At 47.2% G+C, this 24,605-nt stretch overlaps 1 protein-coding gene across 4 annotated transcripts in view; it reads right to left on the reverse strand.

The window, feature by feature from the left end:
* STK32C (serine/threonine kinase 32C) overlaps window positions 1-24,605 on the reverse strand; it is a 277,510-nt gene that overhangs the window by 33,329 nt on the left and 219,576 nt on the right. For 2 of the 4 annotated variants that reach the window (XM_038744044.1, XM_038744043.1), the window contains one exon: window positions 1,782-1,933. In XM_038744044.1, the coding sequence (XP_038599972.1) occupies window positions 1,782-1,933 (152 nt within the window). Of the gene's footprint in view, window positions 1-1,781; window positions 1,934-10,225; window positions 10,279-10,320; window positions 10,338-24,605 lie in introns of those variants that run through there. The other 2 variants (XM_038744047.1, XM_038744045.1) reach the window with 2 other exon arrangements.

Genomic DNA, 24,605 nt, shown 5'->3' on the forward strand with positions numbered 1-24,605 from the left:
CCCCCTTTTAGACTGTGAGCCCACTGTTGGGTAGGGACTGTCTCTATATGTTGCCAATTTGTACTTCCCAAGTGCTTAGTACAGTGCTCTGCACATAGTAAGCGCTCAATAAATACAATGGATGATGATGATGATGTCACGGACCCAAGCCGAGACACTGCCCGTCTGGGGTGAGGGATGGAGGGGGACTGGAGAGTAAGTGGGTCATCAACAGGAGATAGAGGGAGGGTCAGTGTGTCCAGGCCCGGTGAGAGAATGGAAGCGGGGGACATTTTTTAGGGCCGTGACCCCATCCCAAAGTGTCTTCTACATGGGTGTCCTCTCCATGGGGCCTATGGGCTCCAGCCTCCCCTTCCTCCAAGCTGTGAACTTCTCTAAGACCAACACGTCTGACGAGACCCGATGGTCTCCTATCGGAACAGAAAAGATCCCCAAAATGGCGACTCTGTGCCCATAGCTATAGTTTCTTTTAATGTCTGTCTCCCCCTCTAGACTGTAAGTTCCTTGTGGGCTAGGAACGTGTCTACCAACTCTATTGTGGCCTATTAATAATAATGATGATGGTATTTGTTAAAGCACTTACTATGTGCCCATCACTGTTCTAAGCTCTGGAGTAGATACAAGGTAATCAGGTTGTCCCACGTGGAGCTCACAGACTTAATCCTCATTTTACAGATGAGGGAACTGAGGCACAGAGAAGTGAAGTAGCTTGACCAAGGTTACACAGCAGATAAATGGTGGAGCTGGGATTAGAACCCATGTTCTCTGACTCCCAAGCCACATGACTAAGCCACGCTGCTTCTCTAGTGGATAGAGCACAGACCTGGGAATAAGAAGGAACAGATATCAGGTCCACGATATCAGGAGTCAGTCAATGAATGAAAGAATGCTTAAGCAAAAGATTGTTCAGAAGCAGACGCTCACCCTCTTCTTGATTTTCACAGTTCCATCTTTCTTATTCTAGTTGACAGAGGCACTTTGAGTTAATCGGGCCTGGGAGTGGGAGGGTCGTGGGTTCTAATCCCTGCTTCCCCACTTGTCTGCTGTATGACCTTGGGCAAGTCACTTCACTTTTCTGGACCTTAGTTACCTCATCTGTAAAACGGGGATAAGAGCGAGAGCCCCACATGGGACAGGGACTGTGTCCAACCTGATTAGCTTGTATCTACCCCAGAGCTTAAAACAATAAGGACTTAACAAATGTCATTACTATTATTATTATTATTATTATTATTATTATTATTATTATTATTATTATTATTATTATTACTATTCCAATTACTTTATTTGCATGGATGCCTGTTTCTCCCCCTATAGACTGTGAGCTCATTGTGGGCAGGGAATGTCACTGCTTATTATTCATTCATTCATTCATTCATTCAATCATATTTACTGAGCACTTACTGTGTGCAGAGCACTGTACTAAGCACTTGGGAAGTACAAGTTGGCAACATATACAGACAGTCTCTACCCAACAATGGGCTCACAGTCCAGAAATTATTATTATTATTGTATATTATTATCATTATTATTGTAAATTATTATTGTACTGTACTCTCCCAAGTGCTTAATACAGTGCTCTGCACAAAGCAAGTGCTCAATGAACCCGAATCAATGAATGCTCTGCACACGGTAAGCACTCAATAAATACCACTGATTGACCGATTAGCAAAAATGATTATCCAGGCAACTCTGCCTTCTCCTTTGATGTGTCCATGAATCTGTTTGTCTTTTAGTGGCATGGCATGCAGAAGTTCAAAGGGAAGCGAAGAGCTACTCACCACAGGTTCACCAAGAAACTGTGCTCGATTTCCTGCAGGATCTCGAGTTCTCTAAAGACATTGCGAACCTCGTCCCTCTCGATACACTGCTGCTTGTTCATGTACTTCATAGCGTACATCTTCTCCGAATCTCTCTTCTGCACGATGCAAACCTGGAAGCATAATCAATCAATCAATCAATCAATATTTATTGAGCGCTTACTGTGTGCAGAGCACTGTACTAAGCGCTTGGGAAGTACAAGTTGGCAACATATAGAGACGGTCCCTACCCAACAGTGGGTTCACAGTCTAGAAGCATAAGAGTTGTTGAATAGCAGAGGAGCAGAGCGGCCTGGGAGTCAGAGGATGGGGGTTCTAATTCCGGTTCTGCCATGCGTCTGCTGCCTGACTATATTGATGCTATCGATACCTATTTACTTGTTTCAATGTCTGTCTCTCCCCTCCTAGACTGTGAGCCCTTTGTGGGCGGGGATTGTCTCTGTTGCTGAATTGTACTTTCGAGGCACTTAGTACAGCGCTCTGTGCACAGCAAGGGCTCAATAAATATGATTGAATGAAGGAAGGGATAAATGTGACAGAAACCGCCTTCCGAGAAACAGATGAATTTTTCTGGGGATTTGGAAGGTGTTAATGCCAGCAAAGAAGAAGAAACACCGAGATTTGGATGAAGGAGCTGTTAAAATTGGAGGGAAATTCTACATTCTTGTGGGTGAATAATAATAATAATAATAATGTTGGTATTTGTTAAGCGCTTACTATGTGCAAAGCACTGTTCTAAGCGCTTGGGGGGATACAAAGTGATCAGGTTGTCCCACGTGGGGCTCACAGTCTTAATCCCCATTTTACAGACGAGGTAACTGAGGCTCAGAGAAGTTAAGTGACTTGCCCAAGGTCACACAGCAGACATGTGGCGGAGTCGGGATACGAACCCGTGACCTCTGACTCCAAAGCCCGTGCTCTTTCCACTGAGCCACGCTGCTTCTCTAATGAACCTGTAAAGGTTCCCAAGCCCAAGCATTCATTCATTCACTCAATCAATCGTAGTTACTGAACACTTCATCATCATCATCATCATCAATCGTATTTATTGAGTGCTTACTATGTGCAAAGCACTGTACTAAGCGCTTGGGAAGTACACATTGGCAACATATAGAGACAGTCCCTACCCAACAGTGGGCTCACAGTCTAAAAGTCTCACACACTTAACTGTGTGCGAAGCACTGGGCTAAGCACTTGGGAGAGTACAATAGAAGAATAAACAGACACATTCCCTGCCCACAACAAACACAGTCTAGCAGGGGAGTCAGCCATTAATGTGAATAAATAAATAAATAAATTGCAGATATAATTAATACATTTCAGATATAGTAAATAAGGGATAGCAACAACAGGGAGCAGTGTGTACATACAGAATGGATTTACGACGAGGTTGCTCAGATCTGAGCCGGGGTCACAGATGTGGAGTATTCCCTGACTCACCTCCCCGCTGGCCTTCCCCTGGGCCCTGTTCACATTTTATCACATATAGAACAGCAGGTGCATCAGGAATATGATACCGGCGAATGAGATACTGAGAAACCAGATGGCAGTTGTCCCGTAGAGCGATATCCAAAACTTATTTCAATGTCTGCCGCCCCTTCTATTCTGTAAGCTCCGGCTACTGAATCTGTCATACTGTATACACCCCAGCGCTTAGTATGGTGCTCTGCATGCAGTAAGTGCTCCGTTAACCATTGATTGATTGACTGAGAGATGGAATGTTAGGAAATGGAAAAATCAACTGATATGCCTCAAACTTTATCCAGTGTGTTGGGCTGTATCACACCTACAGCTGGAATGGCCTGTTCGAGAGAGCTTGGTGTTGTGAGACAGAAGACCTGGGTTCTATTTCCACCTCTGCCACTGGCCAACTGGTGCGGCCTTGGGCAAGTCATTTAATTGCTCTGGGCCTCAGCTTCCTTATCCTACTTCCTACTTGAGCCTGGGAGCCTGTGGTGGGAGAGGGATGAATCACTCAGTCGATCCTATTTATGCTTTCTGCATGCAGAGCACTGTACTAAGTTCTTGGGAGAGTGCAATATAATAGAGTTGGCAGATGTGTTCTCTTCCCACAACGGGCTTACAGTCAGGAGGGGGAGACAGATTATAAAGTAAATAAATTACAGAGAGGGACATAAGCTTTGTGGGGCGAGGGAGGAGTGAAGAAGGGAGCAAATCCAAGATCAAGGGCGAAGCAGAAGGGAGCAGGAGAAGAGGAAAGGAGGGCTTAGTCAGGGAAGGCCTCCTGGAGGAGGTGTGCCTATATATGTACATATATGGGTGAGAGGTGGGCAGCAGGTTAGACAAGACTGAGGTAAAGTGGGTAGGTTGGCATCTGTATGTTGTTATATTGTACCCTCCCTAGTGCTTAGTACAGTATGCACTCAGTAACTATGATTGAATGAATGACTGAATGAAGAATAAAGGATTACTCTGTATCTACCCCAGCGCTTAGAACAGTGCTTGGCACATAGTAAGTACTTAACAAATACCAACATTATTATTATTATTATTATTATTATTATTATTATTATTATTATTATTATTATTATTATACTAAGTCCTTCTAAGAACCAAGTTTCAACGAAACTAATGACAGTGCAATGGATTGCAATGGGTTTTGCTTCCTTTCTCTTTCCTTGTCCTTACACGACGAGGGTTGTAACAAGGAGAATAGTAGGAGAGCAGCGAGGTGAGGTAAGAGGGGGCGAGGTGATGGACTGCTTTGAAGACGATGCAAAAAAATTTCTGTTTCCATGAGGGACTTTGCCTATTACCATTGTCTGTATCTACCCAGCACCTACCCCAATGCTGAACACATCCTCAAAAATCTCCAGTGGCTACCAATCGATCTGCGCGTCAGGCAGAAACTCCTCACCCTGGGCTTCAAGGCTCTCCATCACCTCGCCCCCTCCTACCTCACCTCCCTTCTCTCCTTCTCCAGCCCACCCCACACCCTCCGCTCCTCTGCTGCTAATCTCCTCACCGTACCTCGTTCTCGCCTGTCCCCCCATCGACCCCCGGCCCACGTCATCCCCCGGGCCTGGAATGCCCTCCCTCTGCCCATCCGCCAAGCTAGCTCTCTTCCTCCCTTCAAGGCCCTACTGAGAGCTCACCTCCTCCAGGAGGCCTTCCCAGACTGAGCCCCTTCCCTCCTCTCCCCCTCGTCCCCCTCTCCATCCCCCCATCTTACCTCCTTCCCTTCCCCACAGCACCTGTATATATGTATATATGTTTGTACATATTTATTACTCTACTTATTTATTTATTTTACTTATACATATCTATTCTATTTTATTTTGTAGTATGTTTGGTTTTGTCTCCCCCGTTTAGACTGTGAGCCCACTGTTGGGTAGGGACTGTCTCTACATGTTGCCAATTTGTACTTCCCAAGCGCTTAGTACAGTGCTCTGCACACAGTAAGTGCTCAATAAATATGATTGATGATGATGATGATGATATGCTATTGGTGCCTGTTTACTTGTTTTGAAGTCTGTCTCTCCCCTTCTAGACTGTGAGCTCATTGTTGGGCAAGGATTGTCTCTATTTGTTGCTGAATTGTACTTTCATCATCATCATCATCATCAATCGTATTTATTGAGCGCTTACTATGTGCAGAGCACTGTACTAAGCACTTGGGAAGTACAAACTGGCAACATATAGAGACAGTCCCTACCCAACAGTGGGCTCACAGTCTAAAAGGGGAAGACAGAGAACAAAACCAAACATACTAACAAAATAAAATAGATAGGATAGATATGTACAAGTAAAATAAATAAATAAATAGAGTAATAAATATGTACAAACATATATACATATATACAGGTGCTGTGGGGAAGGGAAGGAGGTAAGATGGGGGGATGGAGAGGGGGAACGAGGGGGAGAGGAAGGAAGGGGCTCAATCTGGGAAGGCCTCCTGGAGGAGGTGAGCTCTCAGCAGGGCCTTGAAGGGAGGAAGAGAGCTAGCTTGGCTGATGGGCAGAGGGAGGGCATTCCAGGCCAGGGGGAGGACGTGGGCCGGGGGTCGATGGCGGGACAGGCGAGAACGAGGTACAGTGAGGAGATTAGTGGCGGAGGAGCGGAGGGTACGGGCTGGGCTGGAGAAGGAGAGAAGGGAGGTGAGGTAGGAGGGGGCGAGGTGCTTAGTGCAATGCTCTGCACACAGTAAGTGCCCAATAAATATGATTGAATGAGTGGCTAGAGAAGCAGCCTGGCTCAGTGGAAAGTGCATGGGCTGGGGAGCCAGAGATCGTGGGTTCTAATCCCGGCTCTACCACTTAGCTGTGTGACCTTGGGCAAGTCACTTAATTTCTCTGGGCCTCAGTTCCCTCATCTGTAAAATGAGGGTGAAGACTGTGAGCCCCATGTGGGACAACCTGATTACCTTGTATCTAACCCAGCACTTAGAACAGTGCTTGGCACATAGTAAGTGCTTAACAAATACCGACATTATTATTATTATCATTATTATTATACTAAGTTCCTCTAAGAACCAAGTTTCAATGAAACTAATGACAGTGCAATGGATTGCAATGGGTTTTGCTTCCTTTCCCTTTCCTTGTCCTTAGATGATGAGGGTCCATTCATTGATTCATTCATTCATATTTATTGAGCGCGTACTGTGTGTAGAGCACTGTACTAATCACTTGGAAAGTACAAGTCGGCAACATATAGAGACAGTCCCTACCCAACAATGGGCTCACAGTCTAGATGGGGGCGACAGACAACAAGATAAAACAGGTAGACAGGTGTTCAAACAAGGAGTTCCTAACTCAAAGGGGGATAATGGGAAGGAAGAGGAAGGGTAGGGTCTTTATTGAAGCCTTACTGAAGGCACACTTCCTCCAAGAGGCCTTCTCTGACAAAGCTCTCCTTACCTCTTCTTTCCCTTCTAGAACTGTGAGCTCCTTGTGGGCAAGAAATATGTCTGTTCGTTGTCCCAAGAGTTTAGTAATAATAATAATAATGATGGCATTTATTAAGCACTTACTATGTGCAAAACACTGTTCTAAGCGCTGGGGAGGTTACAAGGTGATCAGGTTGTCCCACGGAGCACTCACAGTCTTCACTCCCATTTTACAGATGAGGTAACTGAGGCCCAGAGAAGTGAAGTGACTTGCCCAAAATCACACAGCTGACAATTGGCAGAGCCGGAATTTGAACCCATGACCTCTGACTCCAAAGCCCGGGCTCTTTCCACTGAGTACATTTTCCACTTAGTACATTTTCCACTTTGTACAGTGCTCTGCACAAAGTAAGCGCTCAATAAATACCATCAAATGAATGAACTCCCTTCTGCTTCACCTTGACTTTCTCTCTCTATTCATCGCCCCCTCCCAGCCCCACACCACTTATGCCCATATCTGTCATTTATTTATTTCTATTCATGTCTATCTCCCCACCTTAGACGGTAAGCTCGTCGTGGGAAGGGAATGTGTCTGTTTATTGTTCTATGATACTCTCCCATTCACTTAGTACAATGCTTGGCACACAGTAAGTGCTCAATAAATATGATTGACTGACTGAGACATACAGAACATAGCCTCATCATTTACCACCAAGTTGCCTGTCAACCCCCCACCATTCTTCCTGTCTCCCGAGCCTGTAATGATGGCTTTATCTGCGACTCCTCTCTCATCCAATCCATATATTCAATCCCTCACTAAATCCTTCTGGGCCTACCTTCACAGCATCTCTAAAATCTACCTATTCCTCTCCATCCAAACTATTACCTCTCTGATCCAAGCGCTTATCCTTTCCTGCCTTGATTGCTGCAGCAGCCTCCTTGCTGACCTCCCTGTCTCCTGTCTCTCCCACTTAGTCCATACTTCACTCTACTGCCCGAATCATTTTTCTACAAAAACGTTTATTCCATGTTTCCCCACTCCTCAAGAACCACCAGTGGTTGCCTATCCACCTCCATATCAAACAAAAACTCCTCACTGCCGGCTCTAAAGCGTTCAATCACCTCGCCCCCTTTTACCTCACCTTGTTGATTTCCTACCTACATAATAATAATAATAATGGCATTTGTTAAGCACTTACTATAATAATAATAATAATAATAATAGTGGTATTTGTTAAGTGCTTACTATGTGCCAAGCACTGTTCTAAGTGCTGGGGTAGATACAAAGTAATCAGGTTGTCCCACATGGGGCTCAAAGTCTTAATCTCCATTTTACAGATGAGGGAACTGAGGCTCAGAGAAGTTAGGTGACTTGCCCAAGGTCACACAGCAGACATGTGGTGCAGGGGGGATTAGAACCCATGGCCTCTGACTCCCAAGCTCGTGCTCTTTCCACTGAGCCACGCTGCTTCTCTACATCCCAGGCTACTCATTCTGCGCCTCTAATGCCAACCTACTCTCCTTACCTGGATCTCATCTATAATAATAATAATAATAATGATGGCATATAGTAAGCGCTTACTATGTGCAAAGCACTGTTCTAAGCGCTGGGGAATTTACAAGGTGACCAGGTTGTCCCACATGGGGCTCACAGTCTTAATCCCCATTTTACAGAGGAGGTAACTGAGGCCCAGAGAAGTGAAGTGACTTGCCCAAAGTCACACAGCTGACAAGTGGCAGAGCCAGGATTTGAACCGATGACCTTTGATTTCAAAACCCGGGCTCTTTCCGTTGAGCCACGCTGCTTCCCAACTTCCCAAGCGCTTAATACAGTGCTCTGCCCACAGTAAGCGCTCCATAATTATGATGGAATGAATGAAGCACTGTTCTAAGCGCTGGAGGGTTACAAGGTGATCAGGTTGCCCTGCGCGGGGCTCACAGTCTTCATCCCCATTTTACAGATGGAACTGAGGCCCAGAGAAGTGAAGTGACTTGCCCAAGGTCACACAGCTGACAAGCGGTGGAGTCGGCATTTGAACCCCTGACCCCAAAGCCCGGGCTCTTGCCACTGAACCACACTGCTTCTCTATACTGTACTATATTATATGGCAATATACTATATACTATCCTATTCCCAAGCGCCTAGTACGGTGCTCTACACACTGTAAGCACTCAATAAATAAATAAGATTGAATGAATGAATGAATGATAGAGTCCCCAAAGCTATATCCTCAGCCCTTGAGAGTGCGGCGCATGCGCAGTCGAAGCCCAGAATCGTGCTGCCATGGCTCTTATGTAAATATTTTTAAACTACTTACACTGTGCAATCTATTTTAGTGTCCGCCTCCCTCTGTAAACTGCATGCTCCTTTTAGGAAGGTATTGTGTCTACCAACTCTGTTGTACTTTTCCAAGCACCTAGCACAGTGCGCAGCACAGAGTAAGAGGTCAATAAATGCCACTGATTGACTGACTGATCGATTTATGGTACTGTATTTTCCCAAGTGCTTAGTAGAATTCCCTGAACACAGTAAGCGCTTGATTCATACCACTGACTGATAGATTGGGGAGGGCTTCCATGATACTCTCTCAAGTGCTTAGTACAGTGCTTTGCACAAAGTGAGCGCTCAGTAAATATGATTGAATGACTGATGGATGGAATTCTCATGGTTCTTAGGCCTAGTGGATAGAGCACAGGACTCAGAAGGACATAGGTTCTAATCCCGGCTTTATCACTTGTCTGCTGTGTGACCTAGGGCAAGTCACTTGGCTTCTCTGGGCCTCAGTTTATGTCATCTGTAAAATGGGGATGAAGACTGCTCTATGCGGGACATGGACAGTGTCCAACCTGATTAGCTTGATCTACCACAAGGCTTAGTGACGATGATGATGATGCTGATGCTGATGGCATCTGTTAAGCGCTTGCTATGTGCCAAGCACTGTTCTAAGCGCTGGGGAGGATGTAAGGTAATCAGGTTGTCCCATGTGGGGCTCACAGTCTTCATTCCCATTTTACAGATGAGGGAACTGAGGCACAGAGAAGTGAAGTGACTTACCCAAATCACACAGCTGACAAGTGGCAGAGCCGGCATTAGAACCTATGACCTCTGACTCCCAAGCCCGTGCTCTTTCCATTGAGACACGCTGTGTTCTGCACACAGTAAGCGCTCAATAATTATCATCGATTGGTCGATTGCTTGAAGGTTTGACTGTTCTAAATTCCTAAGAGAGGGGCTCAGAAAATCCCTAATCTGAACCAGCAATTCCCGAATGATCCAGAGTAGAATGAGCATTCAGAAGTGACTCAACAAGGGATTAAGCAATAAGCCAATCGAAGACATTTTTTGAGTGCTTGCTACACTGAGCACTGTACTAAACACTCGGGAGAGTCCAACACAGCAGATTTGGCAGAGACATTCCTTGTCCACAAAGCTTCCCTGCCCATTAAAACATCACTCCAGAAACATGCACACCAACGAGAAGAAAACAGAGCCATCCTTCCTGAACCGAACAGCTCATTTGGGCTCTCAAAAGGGAGTAGGAGCTTAGAATAGTCAAACCTTCAGATTCACTGCGGATTCACATATTTACATTCCCGGTAGTGAGGCTCATATTCCTAAAGGAGGACTACTCATTGGAAAGATATAGCATCCACCTGCTGCTCCTCGGACCAGCTGGTGAGATTTAGAAAATTATATCATCTGGTCTGAAATGATCAGAGGATAATGAGCCGTGATCGTTGTCACTGTTAAAGAGCATCCCGGGATTAGTTGGGTGGTTCTCAGCCTGGAGGTCAAAATGCATATGGAAATGCTCTTGGTGGCCTTCCACCCTCCTCCTTTCCAATCACCTGATCCTTACCTTCTCTTCCCCTATTGGATCCCCGTTTCCATGGGAGCAGAGTAGTTGGGCGGCAACCAAAACTGATGTCAAGCTGTGGGTGGCCATTCTCCATGTCCATTTCCATGGAAACAGATTTCAATTCAGATAAAAGGAAGTGAGCGCTTGCTTTTCCCCTTACCCGAAAATCACCTTACCTGACTTCTCCCTTGTTCGCTCCCTTTCCCTCTCCCTTAGGCATAATGTCTTCTTGGAAATAGAGTCAGAACTGGCATCTGAGATTTTATTAGCACGAGTGTGGAAGTGATTAATCAATCAATCAATCAGTGATTATTATGCGCTTACTATATGCAGAGCACTGAATTAAGCACTTGGGAAAGCACAATACAACAGAATTAGCAGACACATTCCCTGCCCACAACAAGCTTACAGTCTAGGGGGGAGACAGAATATGAATAAATAATTTAGAATACATAACTTGAAGATATGCACCTAAGTGCAGCGTATCACTGATGGGAAGCAGCTTGGCTCAATGGAAAGAGCATGGGCTTTGGAGTTAGAGGTCATGAGTTCAAACCCCGACTCTGCCAATCATCAGCTGTGTGACTTTGGGCAAGTCACTTAACTTCTCTGGGCCTCAGTTCCCTCATCTGTAAAATGTGGATTAAGACTGTGAGCCGCCCGCGGGACAACCTGAACACCTTGTAACCTCCCCAGCTCTTAGAACAGTGCTTTGCACGTAGGAAGAGCTTAATAAATGCCATTATTAAGTGCTGTGGAGTTGGGGGTGGGGGCGAATATCAAATGTTCAGTGACCAAAGGTCACATATCCAACTGCATAGACTTCGCTCCTCTGGTGCTAACTTCATTTCATTCATTCATTCAATCATATTTATTGAGTGCTTACTGTGTGCAGAGCACTGTACTAAGTGCTTGGAAAGTACAATGCAGCAAATACAGAGAGACAATCCCTGCCCACAGCAGGCCCACAGTCTAGAGGAGGGGAGACAGACAACAAAACAAGTAAATGGGCATCAAAATAAATGAATAGAATTATAGATATATACATATATACCTAAGTGCTGTGGAGCAGGGAAGGGAGAAGAGCAAAAGGAGTGAGTCAGGGTGATGCAGAAGGGAGTGGGAGATGAGAAAAAGTGGGGTTTAGTCTGGGAGGGCCTCTTGGAGGAGGTGTGGCCTCAATAAGGCTTTGAAGCTGGGGGAGAGTCATTGTCTGTGACATGTGAGAAGGGAGGGCATTCCAGGCTAGAGGTAGAACGTGGGCCAGGAGTGGGTGGTGAGACAGGTAAGATGGAAGCCCAGTGACAAGGTTAGCAGCAACAGAAGAGTGGAGTGTATGGGCTGGGCTGGAGAAGGAGAGAAGGGAGGTGAGGTAGGAGGGGACAAGGGGATGGACAGCTTTGAAGCCAATAGTGAGGAGTTTTTGTTTGATACTAAGGTTGATAGGCAACCACTGGAGATTTTTGAGGGGAGGAGTGACGTGCTCAGAATGTTTCTGTACAAAGATAATCTGGGCAGTGAAGTGAAGTATGGACTGAAACAGGGAAAGGCCGGAGGAAGGAGAAAACTTGTCACTGTGAATCTGTCTCGCTTGTCTCACTGCCAACCCCTTGCCCACGTCCTGGAACACCCTCCCTCCTCAAATGATAATAATAATAATGATGGCATTTGTTAAGTGCTATGTGTAAAGTACTGTTCTAAGCGTTGGGGAGGATACAAGGTGATCAGATTGTCCCACTTGGGGCTCACAGTCTTCATCCCCATTTTACAGATGAGGTAACTGAGGTCCAGAGAAGTTAAGTGACTTGCCCAAAGTCATGCAGCTGACAATTGGTGGAGCTGGGATTTGAACCCATGACCTCTGACTCCCAAGCCTGTGCTCTTTCCATTGAGCTACACTGCTTCTCTAGACCATGACTCTCCCACTTTTCTAAGCCTTATTGAATGCACAGCTCCTCTGAGAGACCTTCCCAGACTAAGTCCCCCCCATTTCCTCTTCTCCCACTCCCTTCTGGGTCACCCTGACTTGCTCCCTTTGCTCTTTTCCCTCCCAGCCCCACAGCCTTATGTCCATATCTCCAGTGGCTATCCTCAAAAATCTCCAGTGGCTACCAATCAACCTACACATCAGGCAGAAACTCCTCACCCTCGGCTTCAAGGCTCTCCATCACCTCGCCCGCTCCTACCTCACCTCCCTTCTGTCCTTCTACAGCCCAGCCCGCACCCTCAGCTCCTCTGCAGCTAATCTCCTCACTGTGCCTCATTCTAGCCTGTCCCGCCGTCGACCCCCGGTCCATGTCATCCCCCGGGCCTGGAATGCCCTCCCTCCCCAATCCGCCAAGCTAGCTCTCTTCCTCCCTTCAAGGGCCTACTGAGAGCTCACCTCCTCCGGAAGGCCTCCGGGAGGCCTTCCCAGACTGAGCCCCCTCCTTCCTCTCCCCCTCACCCCCCTCTCCATCCCCCCAGCCTTACCTCCTTCCCTTCCCCACAGCACCTGTATATATGTATGTATGTTTGTATGTATTTATTACTCTATTTATTTATTTTACTTGTACATATTTATTCTATTTATTTTATTCTGTTAATATGCTTTGTTTTGTTCTCTGTCTCCCCTTTCTAGACTGTGAGCCCACTGTTGGGTAGGAACCATCTCTGCATGTTGCCAACTTGTACTTCCCAAGCACTTAGTACAGTACTCTGCACACAGTAAGTGCTCAATAAATACGATTGAATGAATGAATGAATATCTGTCATTTATTTATTTCTATTCATGTCTGTCTCCCCTCCCCTAGACTGTAAGCTCGTTGTGGGCAGAGAATGTGTCTGTTTATTGTTGGATTGTACTCTCCCAAGCGCTTAGTGCTATACTCTACACATGGTAAGCTCTCAGTAAATATGACAGAATGAAAGAATGAATGAAGCCAGGGAAAAGAGGGCTTCATCAGGGAAGGCCTCTGGAGGAAATGCGAGCTTAGTAATGCTTTGAAGGGAAGCAGCATGGCTTAGTGGAAAGAGCTCAGGCTGGGAGTCAGAGGACATGGGTTCTAATTCTGGCTCCGCCTCTTGTCTCCTCTGTGACCTGTGGCAAGTCACTTAACTTCTCTATGCCTCAGTTACCTCATTTGTAAAATGGTGATTAGGACTGTAACCCCCACGCGGGACAACCTGATTACCTTGTATCTACCCCAGGGCTTAGAACAGTGCTTGGCACATAGTACGCGCTTAACAAATACCATCATTCTTCTTCTTATTATTATTATTAAAGGTGGAGAGAGTGGTGGTCTGGCGTATATGGAGGAGGAGGGAGTTCCAGGCTAGGGGAAGGACGCGGGGAAAGGGTCGGCAGTGAGATAGACGAGATTGGGGCTCAGTGAGGAAGCTAATGCTAGAGGATTAACGAATCAATCAATTGATGTATAGGGTATACTGAGCACCTAGTATGTGCCAAGTATTGTACTAAGGGTTGAGGGGAGTGCCATGGCCTCAGGGGAGAAAGCACAGTAGACAGAGACCCAGGTTCTAATGCCAGCTCAACCCCTGGCTGGCTGTGTGACCTTGGACAAGTCACTTAACCTCTCTGGGTCTCAATTTCCTCATCTGTAAAATGGGGATAGTATAGAACTTGAGCCTATTGTGGAGCAGAGACTGTGTCCTATTTGATAACCATATAACACCCCCAGTGCTTAGCATATAGGAAGCACATGGTAATAATAATAATAATAATGGCACTTATTAAGTGCTTACTATGTGCAAGGCACTGTTCTAAGCGCTGGGGAGGTTACTAGGTGGTCAGATTGTCCCACAGGGGGCTCACAGTCTTAATCCCCATTTTACATTTTTACATTTTTACATTGGGCATTTGGTAAATGCCCAAATCATTATAGTAGAATTTGGTCTAAGCTGTGACCCTTCTAGACTGTGAGCCTGACATTGGGCAGGGACTGTCTCTATTTGTTGCTGAACTGTATCTTCCAAGCACTTAGTAAAGTACTCTGCACATAGAAAGCACTCAATAAATATGGTTGAATGAATGAATTGAAATGCATGAATGGTAAGGGCCCTTTTTGTGGCCTGTAATAATAATAAAAATAATAATCATGGAATTTGTTAAGCACCTACTAAGTGCCAAGCACTGGGGTGGAAACAAGCAAATCAGGTTGGACACGATCCCTGTCCCATGTAGGGCTCACATTCTCAATCCCCATTTTATAGATGAAGGAACTGAGGCACAGAGGAAGTGAAGTGATTGGCCCAAGGTCACATAGTAGACACGGGGGAGAGCCAGGATTAGAACCCATGACCCTGACTCCCAGGCCTGTGCTCTATCCACTACACCATGCTGCTTCTCTAGAGTAGAGACTATGCTGCTTCTCTCACCTTCCTTCTCTCCTTTTCCATGCCCACTATGAACCTCGGAGACTTCAACATCCACATGGATATCCCTGATGACTCCTCTGCCGCCCGCCTTCTATCTCTCCTCGACGATGCCAACCTCTTGCTCCACCCCACCTCACCCACTCACCAACATGGTCATACCCTCGACCTCATCATCTCCTACTGCTGCACTGTGTCCACCCTCACCAACTCTGAAATCCCTCTCTCTGATCATAATCTTCTCACCTGCCTCCTCACTCACATTCCTTTCCCATGTAAATCCATATTACTCCCTCATAGAGATCTCCACTGTCTTGACCCCATCCATCTTTCTGAACGCCTCACACCCCACCTCGCCGCCCTCTCCTCTCTGCCCAGTCTTGATGATCATATTACTGCTCTCAACTCTACCCTTTCTACTCAGCTAGACTCACTTGCTACCCTTTCCCCTCACCGCTCTCGTACCACTAACCCACAGCCCTGGATCACTGCCTCCTTCGCTCTTATTCTCGAGCTGCCGAACGCTGCTGGCGAAAGTCTGCCAACCTCGTTCACTTCAAGTTTAACCTTTCCCGCCTTAACTCAGCCCTCTCCTCTGCCAGACAAAACTATTTCTCCCCCCTTATTGACAGCCATGCCCATCATCCCTGTCAGCTCTTCTATACATTCAACTCCCTTCTCAGGCCCCTGGTTCCTCCCCCTCCTCCTTCCCTCACCCCCAACGATCTGGCCTCCTACTTCATTAATAAAATTAAATCCATCAGGTCCGACCTCCTCAAAGTCACTTCCCTCCCTTCTCCAACCCCCCCGGCTCTCAACACTCTCCGCTACTCTCCCATCCTTCCCAGCAGTATCCTCAGAGGAGCTCTCCTCCCTCCTCTCAAGTGCTACTCCAGCCACCTGTGCTTCTGACCTCATTCCCTCTCATCTCATGAAATCTCTCGCTCCATCCCTTCTCCCCTCCTTAACTTCCATCTTCAACCGCTCACTCTCCAGTGGTTCCTTCCCCTCTGCCTTCAAACATGTCCATGTCTCTCCCATCCTAAAAAAACCCTCTCTTGACCCCACCTCACCTTCTAGTTATTGCCCCATCTCCCTCCTACCATTCCTTTCCAAACTCCTTGAACGAGTTGTCCACATGCGCTGCCTCGAATTCCTCAACACCAACTCTCTCCTCGACCCCCTCCAGTCTGGCTTCCGTCCCCCAAAATTCCATGGAAACTGCCCTCTCAAAGGTCACCAATGACCTCCTGCTTGCCAAATCCAATGGCTCATACTCTATCCTAATACTCCTCGACCTCTCAGCTGCCTTCGACACTGTGAACCACCCCCTTCTCCTCAACACTCTATCCAACCTTGGCTTCACAGACTCCATCCTCTCCTGGTTCTCCTCATCTTTCCAGTCGTTCATTCTCAGTCTCTTTTGCAGGCTCCTCCTCCCCCTCCCATCCCCTTAGTGTGGGGGTTCCCCATCGTTCAGTTCTCGGTCCCCTTCTGTTCTTGATCTACACTCACTCCCTTGGGGACCTCATTCGCTCCCATGGCTTCAACTATCATCTCTACGCTGATGAAACCAGAATCTACATCTCTGCCCATCCTCTCTCCCCCTCCCTCCAGGCTCGCATCTCCTGCTGCCTTCAGGACATCTCCATCTGGATGTCTGCCCACCACCTAAAGCTCAACATGTCCAAAACGGAACTCCTTGTCTTCCCTCCCAAACCCTGCCCTCTCCCTGACTTTCCCATCACTGTTGATGGCACTACCATCCTTCCTGTCTCACAAGCCCACAACGTTGGTGTCATCCTCGACTCTGCTCTCTCATTCACCCCTCACATCCAAGCCGTCACCTAAACCTGCCAGTCTCACCTTTGCAACATTGCCAAGATCCTCCCTTTCCTCTCCATCCAAACTGCTACCCTGCTCATTCAAGCTCTCATCCTATCCCATCTGGACTACTGCATCAGCCTCCTCTCTGATCTCCCATCCTCGTGTCTCTCCCCACTTCAATCCATACTTCACGCTGCTGCCCGGATTGTCTTTGTCCAGAAACGCTCTGGGCATGTTACTCCCCTCCTCAAAAATCTCCAGTGGCTACCAATCAATTTAAGCATCAGGCAGAAACTCCTCACCCTCGGCTTCAAGGCTCTGCATCACCTTGCCCCCTCTTACCTCACCTCCCTTCTCTCCTTCTACAGCCCAGCCCACACCCTCCGCTCCTCTGCCACTAATCTCCTCACCGTACCTCGTTCTCGCCTGTCCCACCATCGACCCCCGGCCCACGTCACCCCCCTGGCCTGGAATGCCCTCCCTCTGCCCATTCACCAAGCCAGCTCTCTTCCCCGCTTCAAGGCCCTACTGAGAGCTCAGTTCCTCCAGGAGGCCTTCCCAGACTGAGCCCCTTCCTTCGTCTCCCCCTCGTCCCCCCTCCATCCCCCTCATCTTACCTCCTTCCCTTCCCCACAGCACCTGTATATATGTATATATGTTTGTACATATTTATTACTCTATTTATTTATTTTACTTGTACATATCTATTCTATTTATTTTATTTTGTTAGTATGTTTGATTTTGTTCTCTGTCTCCCCCTTTTAGACTGTGAGCCCACTGTTGGGTAGGGACTGTCTCTATATGTTGCCAACTTGTACTTCCCAAGCGTTTAGTACAGTGCTCTGCACACAGTAAGCGCTCAATAAATACGATTGATTGATTGATTGAGGTGGGCCTTCAATAAGACTTTGAAGTTGGGGGAAGAGTCATTGTCTGTGGGATTTGAGGAGGGAGGGCGTTCCAGGCCAGAGGCGGGACATGGGACAGGGGTCGGCAGTGGGACAGGCGAGAATGAGGCCCAGTGAGAAGGTTAGAGGCACTGGAGTAGCAGAGTGTGTGGGCTGGGATAGAGAAGGAGAGAAGGGAGGTACTAACCTCCTCACTGTACCTCGTTCTTGCCTGTCCCACTGTCCACCCCCGGCCCACGTCCTACTCCTGGCCTGGAATGCCTTCCCTCCAAACATCCGCCAAGCTAGCTCTCTTCCTCCCTTCAAAGCCCTACTGAGAGCTTACCTCCTCCAAGAGGCTTTCCCAGACTGAGCCCCCTTTTTCCTTTCCTCCTCCACATCCCCCCGGCCCTACCTCCTTCCCCTCCCCACAGCACCTGTATATATGTTTGTACAGATTTATTACTCTATTTATTTTACTTGTAAAAATCTACTATTCCATTTATTTTGTCAATGATGTGCATTTAGCTTTAATTCTGTTTGTTCTGATGACTTGACACCTGTCTACATGTTTTGTTTTGTTGTCTGTCTCCCCCTTCTAGACTGTGAGCCCATTGTTGGGTAGGGACCGTCTCTATATGTTGCCAACTTGTACTTCCCAAGTGCTTAGTACAGTACTCTGCACACATTAAGCACTCAATAAATATGATTGAATGAATGAATGGTAGGAGGGGGCAAGAGGATGGACAGCTTTAAAGCCAAGAGTGAGGAGTTTTTTTGACACGGAGTTGGATAGGCAACCACTGGAGATTTTTGAGGAGGGGGATGACATGCCATTGGACGTTTCTGTAGAAAGATAATCTGCATAGTGGAGTGAAGTATGGACTGCAGTGGGGACAGACAGGAAGTTCCCAGGCCCGGATTCTTTCCCTAGGCCAACAGGGGCATGTGTGGTCAATTTAGACAATGGTAGCTGAGGGGTGGTCCGGGTGGGCCAGCCCAGCAAATTAATGACCCAGCTGTTCTCTCTTTCTCATCCTCTCCTCAACCCCTCCAACACTCCCAGAAACCTTCAGGGTCCCAGGGCTGTCTGTCACCGACTGGCAGCGTGACTTTGGGTAAACAGGACGAGAGCAGTGACTTTCACGCATGCCCTGGCAGAAGACCAAGCTGCCCACCCACGTCAGCACTGACCGCTCAACCCCGGCCTGTCTCCCCTCTGCCTCCCGTCCCCGTCCCAAGGCACGGTGGCAGCGCCCAGTTGCCGGGTCTATGTCCAAACGGGAGGAAACAGCCGTGCGCTCACGGAAATTTGAGCAGGCCCACGTCATTCCCCGCCACAGGCTGTGACCCATGTCCCATGGCAACTGGATCGGCATGGCCTAATAATAATAATGATGATGGCATTTATTAAGTGTTTACAATGTGCAAAACACTGTTCTAAGCGCTGGGGATGTTACAAGGTGATCAGGTTGTCCCACTGGGGGCTCAGTCTTAATCCCCATTTTACAGATGAGGTAACTGAGGCACAGAGAAGTTAAGTGCCCAGAGTCACACAGCTGACAATTGGGGGAGCCGGGATTTGAACCCATGACCTCTGACTCCAAAGCCCATACTCTTTCCCCTGAGCCATGCTGCTTCTCCAGCCTAGTGGCTGGAGCCCGGGCCTGGAAGTCAGACGGTCGCGGGTTCTAATCCTGGCTCCGCCACTAGTCTCTGTATGACTTCAGGCGAGTTCATTCATTCATTCAATCAGATTTATCGAGCGCTTACTGTGTGCAAAGCACTGCACAAAGTCCTTGAGAGAGTACAATAGAGCATCAAACAGACACATTCCTGCCCACAACAAACTCACAGTCTAGAGGGGGAGACAGACAATATAAATAAATGAATAGATTAAATAAATAAATTACAGATATATACAATTTTTCAAATAAATGAAAAAGCACAGATATATACAGACACTTCACTTTTCTGGGCCTCAGTTCCCTCATCTGTAAAATGGGAATTAAGACTGTGAGCCCCACATGGGTCAGGGACTGTGTACAACATGATTTGCTGGTATCCACCCCAGCACTTAGTACAGTTCCTGGCATACAGTAAGCGCTTAACAAGTACTACAATTATTACTATTGGATCTCAAAGTGAGAGAAGGGTCAGAGAGGCATCAAACATGGCCCAGTGAAACCAACACGAGGCCGGAGTCAGGAGGCCTTCCCAGACTGAGCCCCTTCTTTCCTGTCCCCCTCGTCCCCCTCTCCATCCCCCCATCTTACCTCCTTCCCTTCCCCACAGCACCTGTATATATGTATATATGGTTGTACATATTTATTACTCTATTTATTTATTTATTTATTTATTTTACTTGTACATTTCTAGCCTACTTATTTTATCTTGTTGGTATGTTTGGTTCTGTTCTCTGTCTCCCCCTTTTAGACTGTGAGCCCACTGTTGGGCAGGGACTGTCTCTATGTGATGCCAATTTGTACTTCCCAAGCGCTTAGTACAGTGCTCTGCACATAGTAAGCGCTCAATAAATACGATTGATTGATTAATTGATTCTAGTCAGAGCTCCGCTCTCGGCTTCCTTTGGAACCTTGGGCAAGTTAACTAATCATTCAGGGCCTTAGTTTCCTCATCTGGACAATGGGAAATGCAGCATGGCCTAGTAGATAGAGCATGGGCCTGGAAATCAGAAGGTCTCTAATCCCGGCTCCACCACTTGTCTGCTGTGTGACCTTGGGCAAATCACTTTACTTCTCTGGGCCTCACTTCCTTCAACTGTAAAATGGGGATTAAGACTGTGAGCCTCTTGTGAGACAGGGACTGTGACCAACTCGATTTGCTTGTATCCACCCCAGCAATAAGTACAGTGCCTGGCACATAGTAAGTGCTTAACAGTCCTTCTAGACTCTTAGCTCTCTCTAGACTGCAGGCTCCTTGTGGTCAGGGCATGTGTCTGTTTATTATTATATTGTATTCTCTCAAACACTTAGTACAGCGTTTTGCACATAGTAAGTGCTCAATAAATACAACTGAATGAATGAATGAAATACCACAATTATAATTATTAATATAACTCTCTAATATAACAGTAATACAACTCTCTCCTCGACCCCCTTCAGTCTGGCTTCCGTCCCCTACATACCACGGAAACTGCTCTCTCAAAGGACACCAATGACCCCCTGCTTGACAAATCCAACGGCTCATACTCTATCCTAATCCTCCTCGACCACTCCGCTGCCTTCGACACTGTGGACCACCCCCTTCTCCTCAACACGCTATCCAACCTTTGCTTCACAGACTCCGTCCTCTCCTGGTTCTCCTCTTATATTTCCGGTCATTCATTCTCAGTCTCTTTTGCAGGTTCCACCTCCCCCTCCCATCCCCTTACTGTGGGGGTACCCCAAGGTTCAGTTCTTGGTCCCCTTCTGTTCTCGATCTACACTTACTCCCTTGGTGACCTCATTCGCTCCCACGGCTTCAACTATCATCTCTACGCTGACGACACACAAATCTACATCTCTGCCCCTGCTCTCTCCCCCTCCTTCCAGGCTCGCATCTCCTCCTGCCTTCAGGTCATCTCCATCTGGATGTCTGCCCACCACCTAAAACTCAACATGTCCAAAACGGAACTACTTGTCTTCCCTCCCAAACCCTGCCCTCTCCCTGACTTTGCCATCACTGTTGACGGCACTACCATCCTTCCTGTCTCACAAGCCCACAACCTTGGTGTCATCCTCGACTCCGCTCTCTTATTCACCCCTCACATCCAAGCCGTCACCAAAACCTGCCGGTCTCAGCTCCGCAACATTGCCAAGATCCTCCCTTTCCTCTCCATCCAAACCACTACCCTGCTCATTCAAGCTCACATCCTATCCTGTCTGGATTACTGCATCAGCCTCCTCTCTGATCTCCTATCCTCGTGTCTCTCCCCACTTCAATCCATACTTCACGCTGCTGCCCGGATTGTCTTTGTCCAGAAACGCTCTGGGCATATTACTCCCCTCCACAAAAATCTCCAGTGGCTACCAATCAATTTGCACAACAGGCAGAAACTCCTCACCCTCGGCTTCAAGGCTCTCCATCACCTCGCCCCCTCCTACCTCACCTCCCTTCTCTCCTTCTACAGCCCAGCCCGCACCCTCCGCTCCTCTGCCACTAATCTCCTCACCGTGCCTCGTTCTCGCCTGTCCCGCCGTTGACCCCCGGCCCACGTCATCCCCCTGGCCTGGAATGCCCTCCCTCCCAACTTCCGCCAAGCTAGCTCTCTTCCTCCCTTCAAGGCCCTACTGAGGAGCTCACCTCCTCCAGGAGGCCTTCCCAGACTGAGCCCCCTCCTTCCTCTCCCCCTCGTCCCCCTCTCCATCCCCCGTCTTACCTCCTTCCCTTCCCCACGGCACCTGTATATATGTATATATGTTTGTACATATTTATTACTCTATTTATTTATTTATTTATTTATTTATTTTACTTGTACATATCTATTCTATTTATTTTATTTTGTTAATATGTTTGGTTTTGTTCTCTGTCTCCCCCTTCTAGACTGTGAGCCCACTGTTGGGTAGGGACTGTCTCTATATGTTGCCAACTTGTACTTCCCAAGCACTTAGTACAGTGCTCTGCACACAGTAAGTGCTCAGTAAATACGATTGATTGATTGATTGATTGATTGATTGTTTAATAATCTGCTTTCCTCCCTTTCTGGATAAGACAGGATTTGTGTCTCCTCACAAATGGTATCAGTTAAGTGCTTACTATGTGCCAAACACTGTTCTAATTGTTGGAGTAGACAGGAGTTAACCAAGTTGGACACTGCCCCTGTCCCACATGAGGTTTATAGTCTAGGTAGGAGGGAGAACAGGTATTGAATCCTCATTTTATAGATGAAGAAACTGAGACACTGACAAGCGAAGTGATTCGTACAAAGTCACAGAGCAGGCCTAGGCCAGAGCTGGGACTGGAAACCAGGTCCTCTGATTCCCGGGCCCGGGCTCTTTCCAGAGGCCGGCAGGGACTTCTGAACCTCCCTACATGTATATGTTACTTCAGATGTTGCTTTTGGAGGCTGAGACCCTCTCTTGCCACGCTCTCCCTCCTTCCTGGAACTCCCTCCTCCATCACATCAGACAGACCATCACTCTCTCCATTGTCAAAGCCCTATTAAAAATCTGATCTCCTCCAGGAAGCCTTCCCTGACTATTCTCTTCTATCCCAAGTCTATTTCCCTCCTGTCTGTGCCCCCTTTGCACTAAATCTATTCCCCCAAACCACTCACTCTCCTACTCAACCCCCACACTTTGCTTCTCTCATGTCAACCTTTTCACCTTACCTCAATCTTGTCTGTCTCACTGCCAACTCCTCGTCCATATCCTGCCTCTGCCCTGGAACACCCTCTGTCCTCAAATCCAGTGGTCAATTATTTTCCCCACCTTCAAAGCCTTACTAAGGGCACATCTCCTCCAAGAGGCCTTCGCTGACTAAGTCCTCCTTTTATTTTCTCCCACTCCCTTCTGCGTCATCCTGACTTGCTCCCTTTATTCATCCCCGTTCCCAGTCCCACACTACTTGTGTACATATCTATAATTTATTCACAGATATTAATGTCTTTCCCTCGGTATGGTAAGCTCCTTGCGGGCAGGGAATGTGTCTGTTATATTGTTGTTTGTACTCTCCCAAGCACTTAGTACAGTGTCTTGCACACAGTAAGCACTCAATAAATGTGACTGATTGAGAAGGAATAAGGAAATGAGGACTTAGGGAAGGCCTCTTGGAGGAGATGTGCATTTAATAAGGTTTTGATGGTGAAGGGAGCGATCCGCTGTTGGGTATGAAGGGGGAGGGTTGTTTCAGGCCAGAGGCAGGACGTGGGCAAGGGGCTGGGGGCAAGATAGATGAGATGATAGAGATACAGTGAGAAGGTTGGCATTAGGGGAGCAAAGTGCGCAGGCTGGGTGGTAATAGGAGATAAGGGAAGTGAGGTAAGCAGGGGCAAGGTGATTGAGGGCTTTAAAGCCAATGGTGAGGAGTTTCTGTTTGATGCGGAGGTGGATGAGTAACCACTGGAGGTTCTTGTGGTGTGGAGGGACATGGACTGAACGTTTTGGTAGAAAAATGATCCAGGCAGAAGGGTAAAGTATGTTCTGGAGTGGGGAGAGACAGAAGGCAGGGAGGTCAGCAAGGAGGATGATACAGTAATCAAGGAGGGATAGGAGAACTGCTTGGATCAATGTGATAGCAGTTCGGACGGAGAGAAAGGGGTGGATTCTAGAGATGTCGTGAAGGTTGAACTGACAGGATTTGGTGACAGACCAAACATGTGGGTTAATGAAAGAGATGAGTGGAGGATCGTTCTTTTATATTAATGTCTGTCTCCCCCTGTAGACTGTAAGGCCACTGGATTGTATTCTGTTGTATTGTACTCCCCCAAGCGCTTAGTACAGTGTTCTGCATATAGTCAGTGCTCAATAAATAGCACTGATTTGTTGATCAAGACCCGACTTCCCACCCTAAATCTTAATCTGGCCTGCTGTGCGACTTTGGGTGGGCCTCAGTTTCCTCATCGGTATAATAGGGACAATAAATCCTTCCTTCTTCTACCTTTTCCAATGGGAGACCTGCCTGGATCTGATGATCTCATCTCTACACCTAGTGCTTAGCACAGTGCATGGCATACAGTAAGCCCTGAATAAAGGATCTAGTTATTGATATATCAAAAGCTGTCAAGTCGTTTCTAATTCATAGTAATTTTATGGACATATTTTCTCCAGAACGTCCTATCTTCTGCCATAAGCTGTAACCTTTCTAACGGTTTCTCCGTTATCGTTGTTAGGGTCTCTATCCATCTAGCTGCCAGTTTGCCTTTTCCACGTTTTCCTTGGATTATTCCTAGCACTAGTGTCTTCTCCAGAGAACTGGTGCTCCCGATGATGTCCCCAAAATACGCTAATCTAAGTTGAGTCATTTGGCCTTCTAAAGACTACATTGGTTT

The sequence above is a fragment of the Tachyglossus aculeatus genome, chromosome 3, assembly GCF_015852505.1.
Source record: "Tachyglossus aculeatus isolate mTacAcu1 chromosome 3, mTacAcu1.pri, whole genome shotgun sequence".
In the NCBI taxonomy this organism is placed as follows: Eukaryota; Metazoa; Chordata; class Mammalia; order Monotremata; family Tachyglossidae; genus Tachyglossus; species Tachyglossus aculeatus.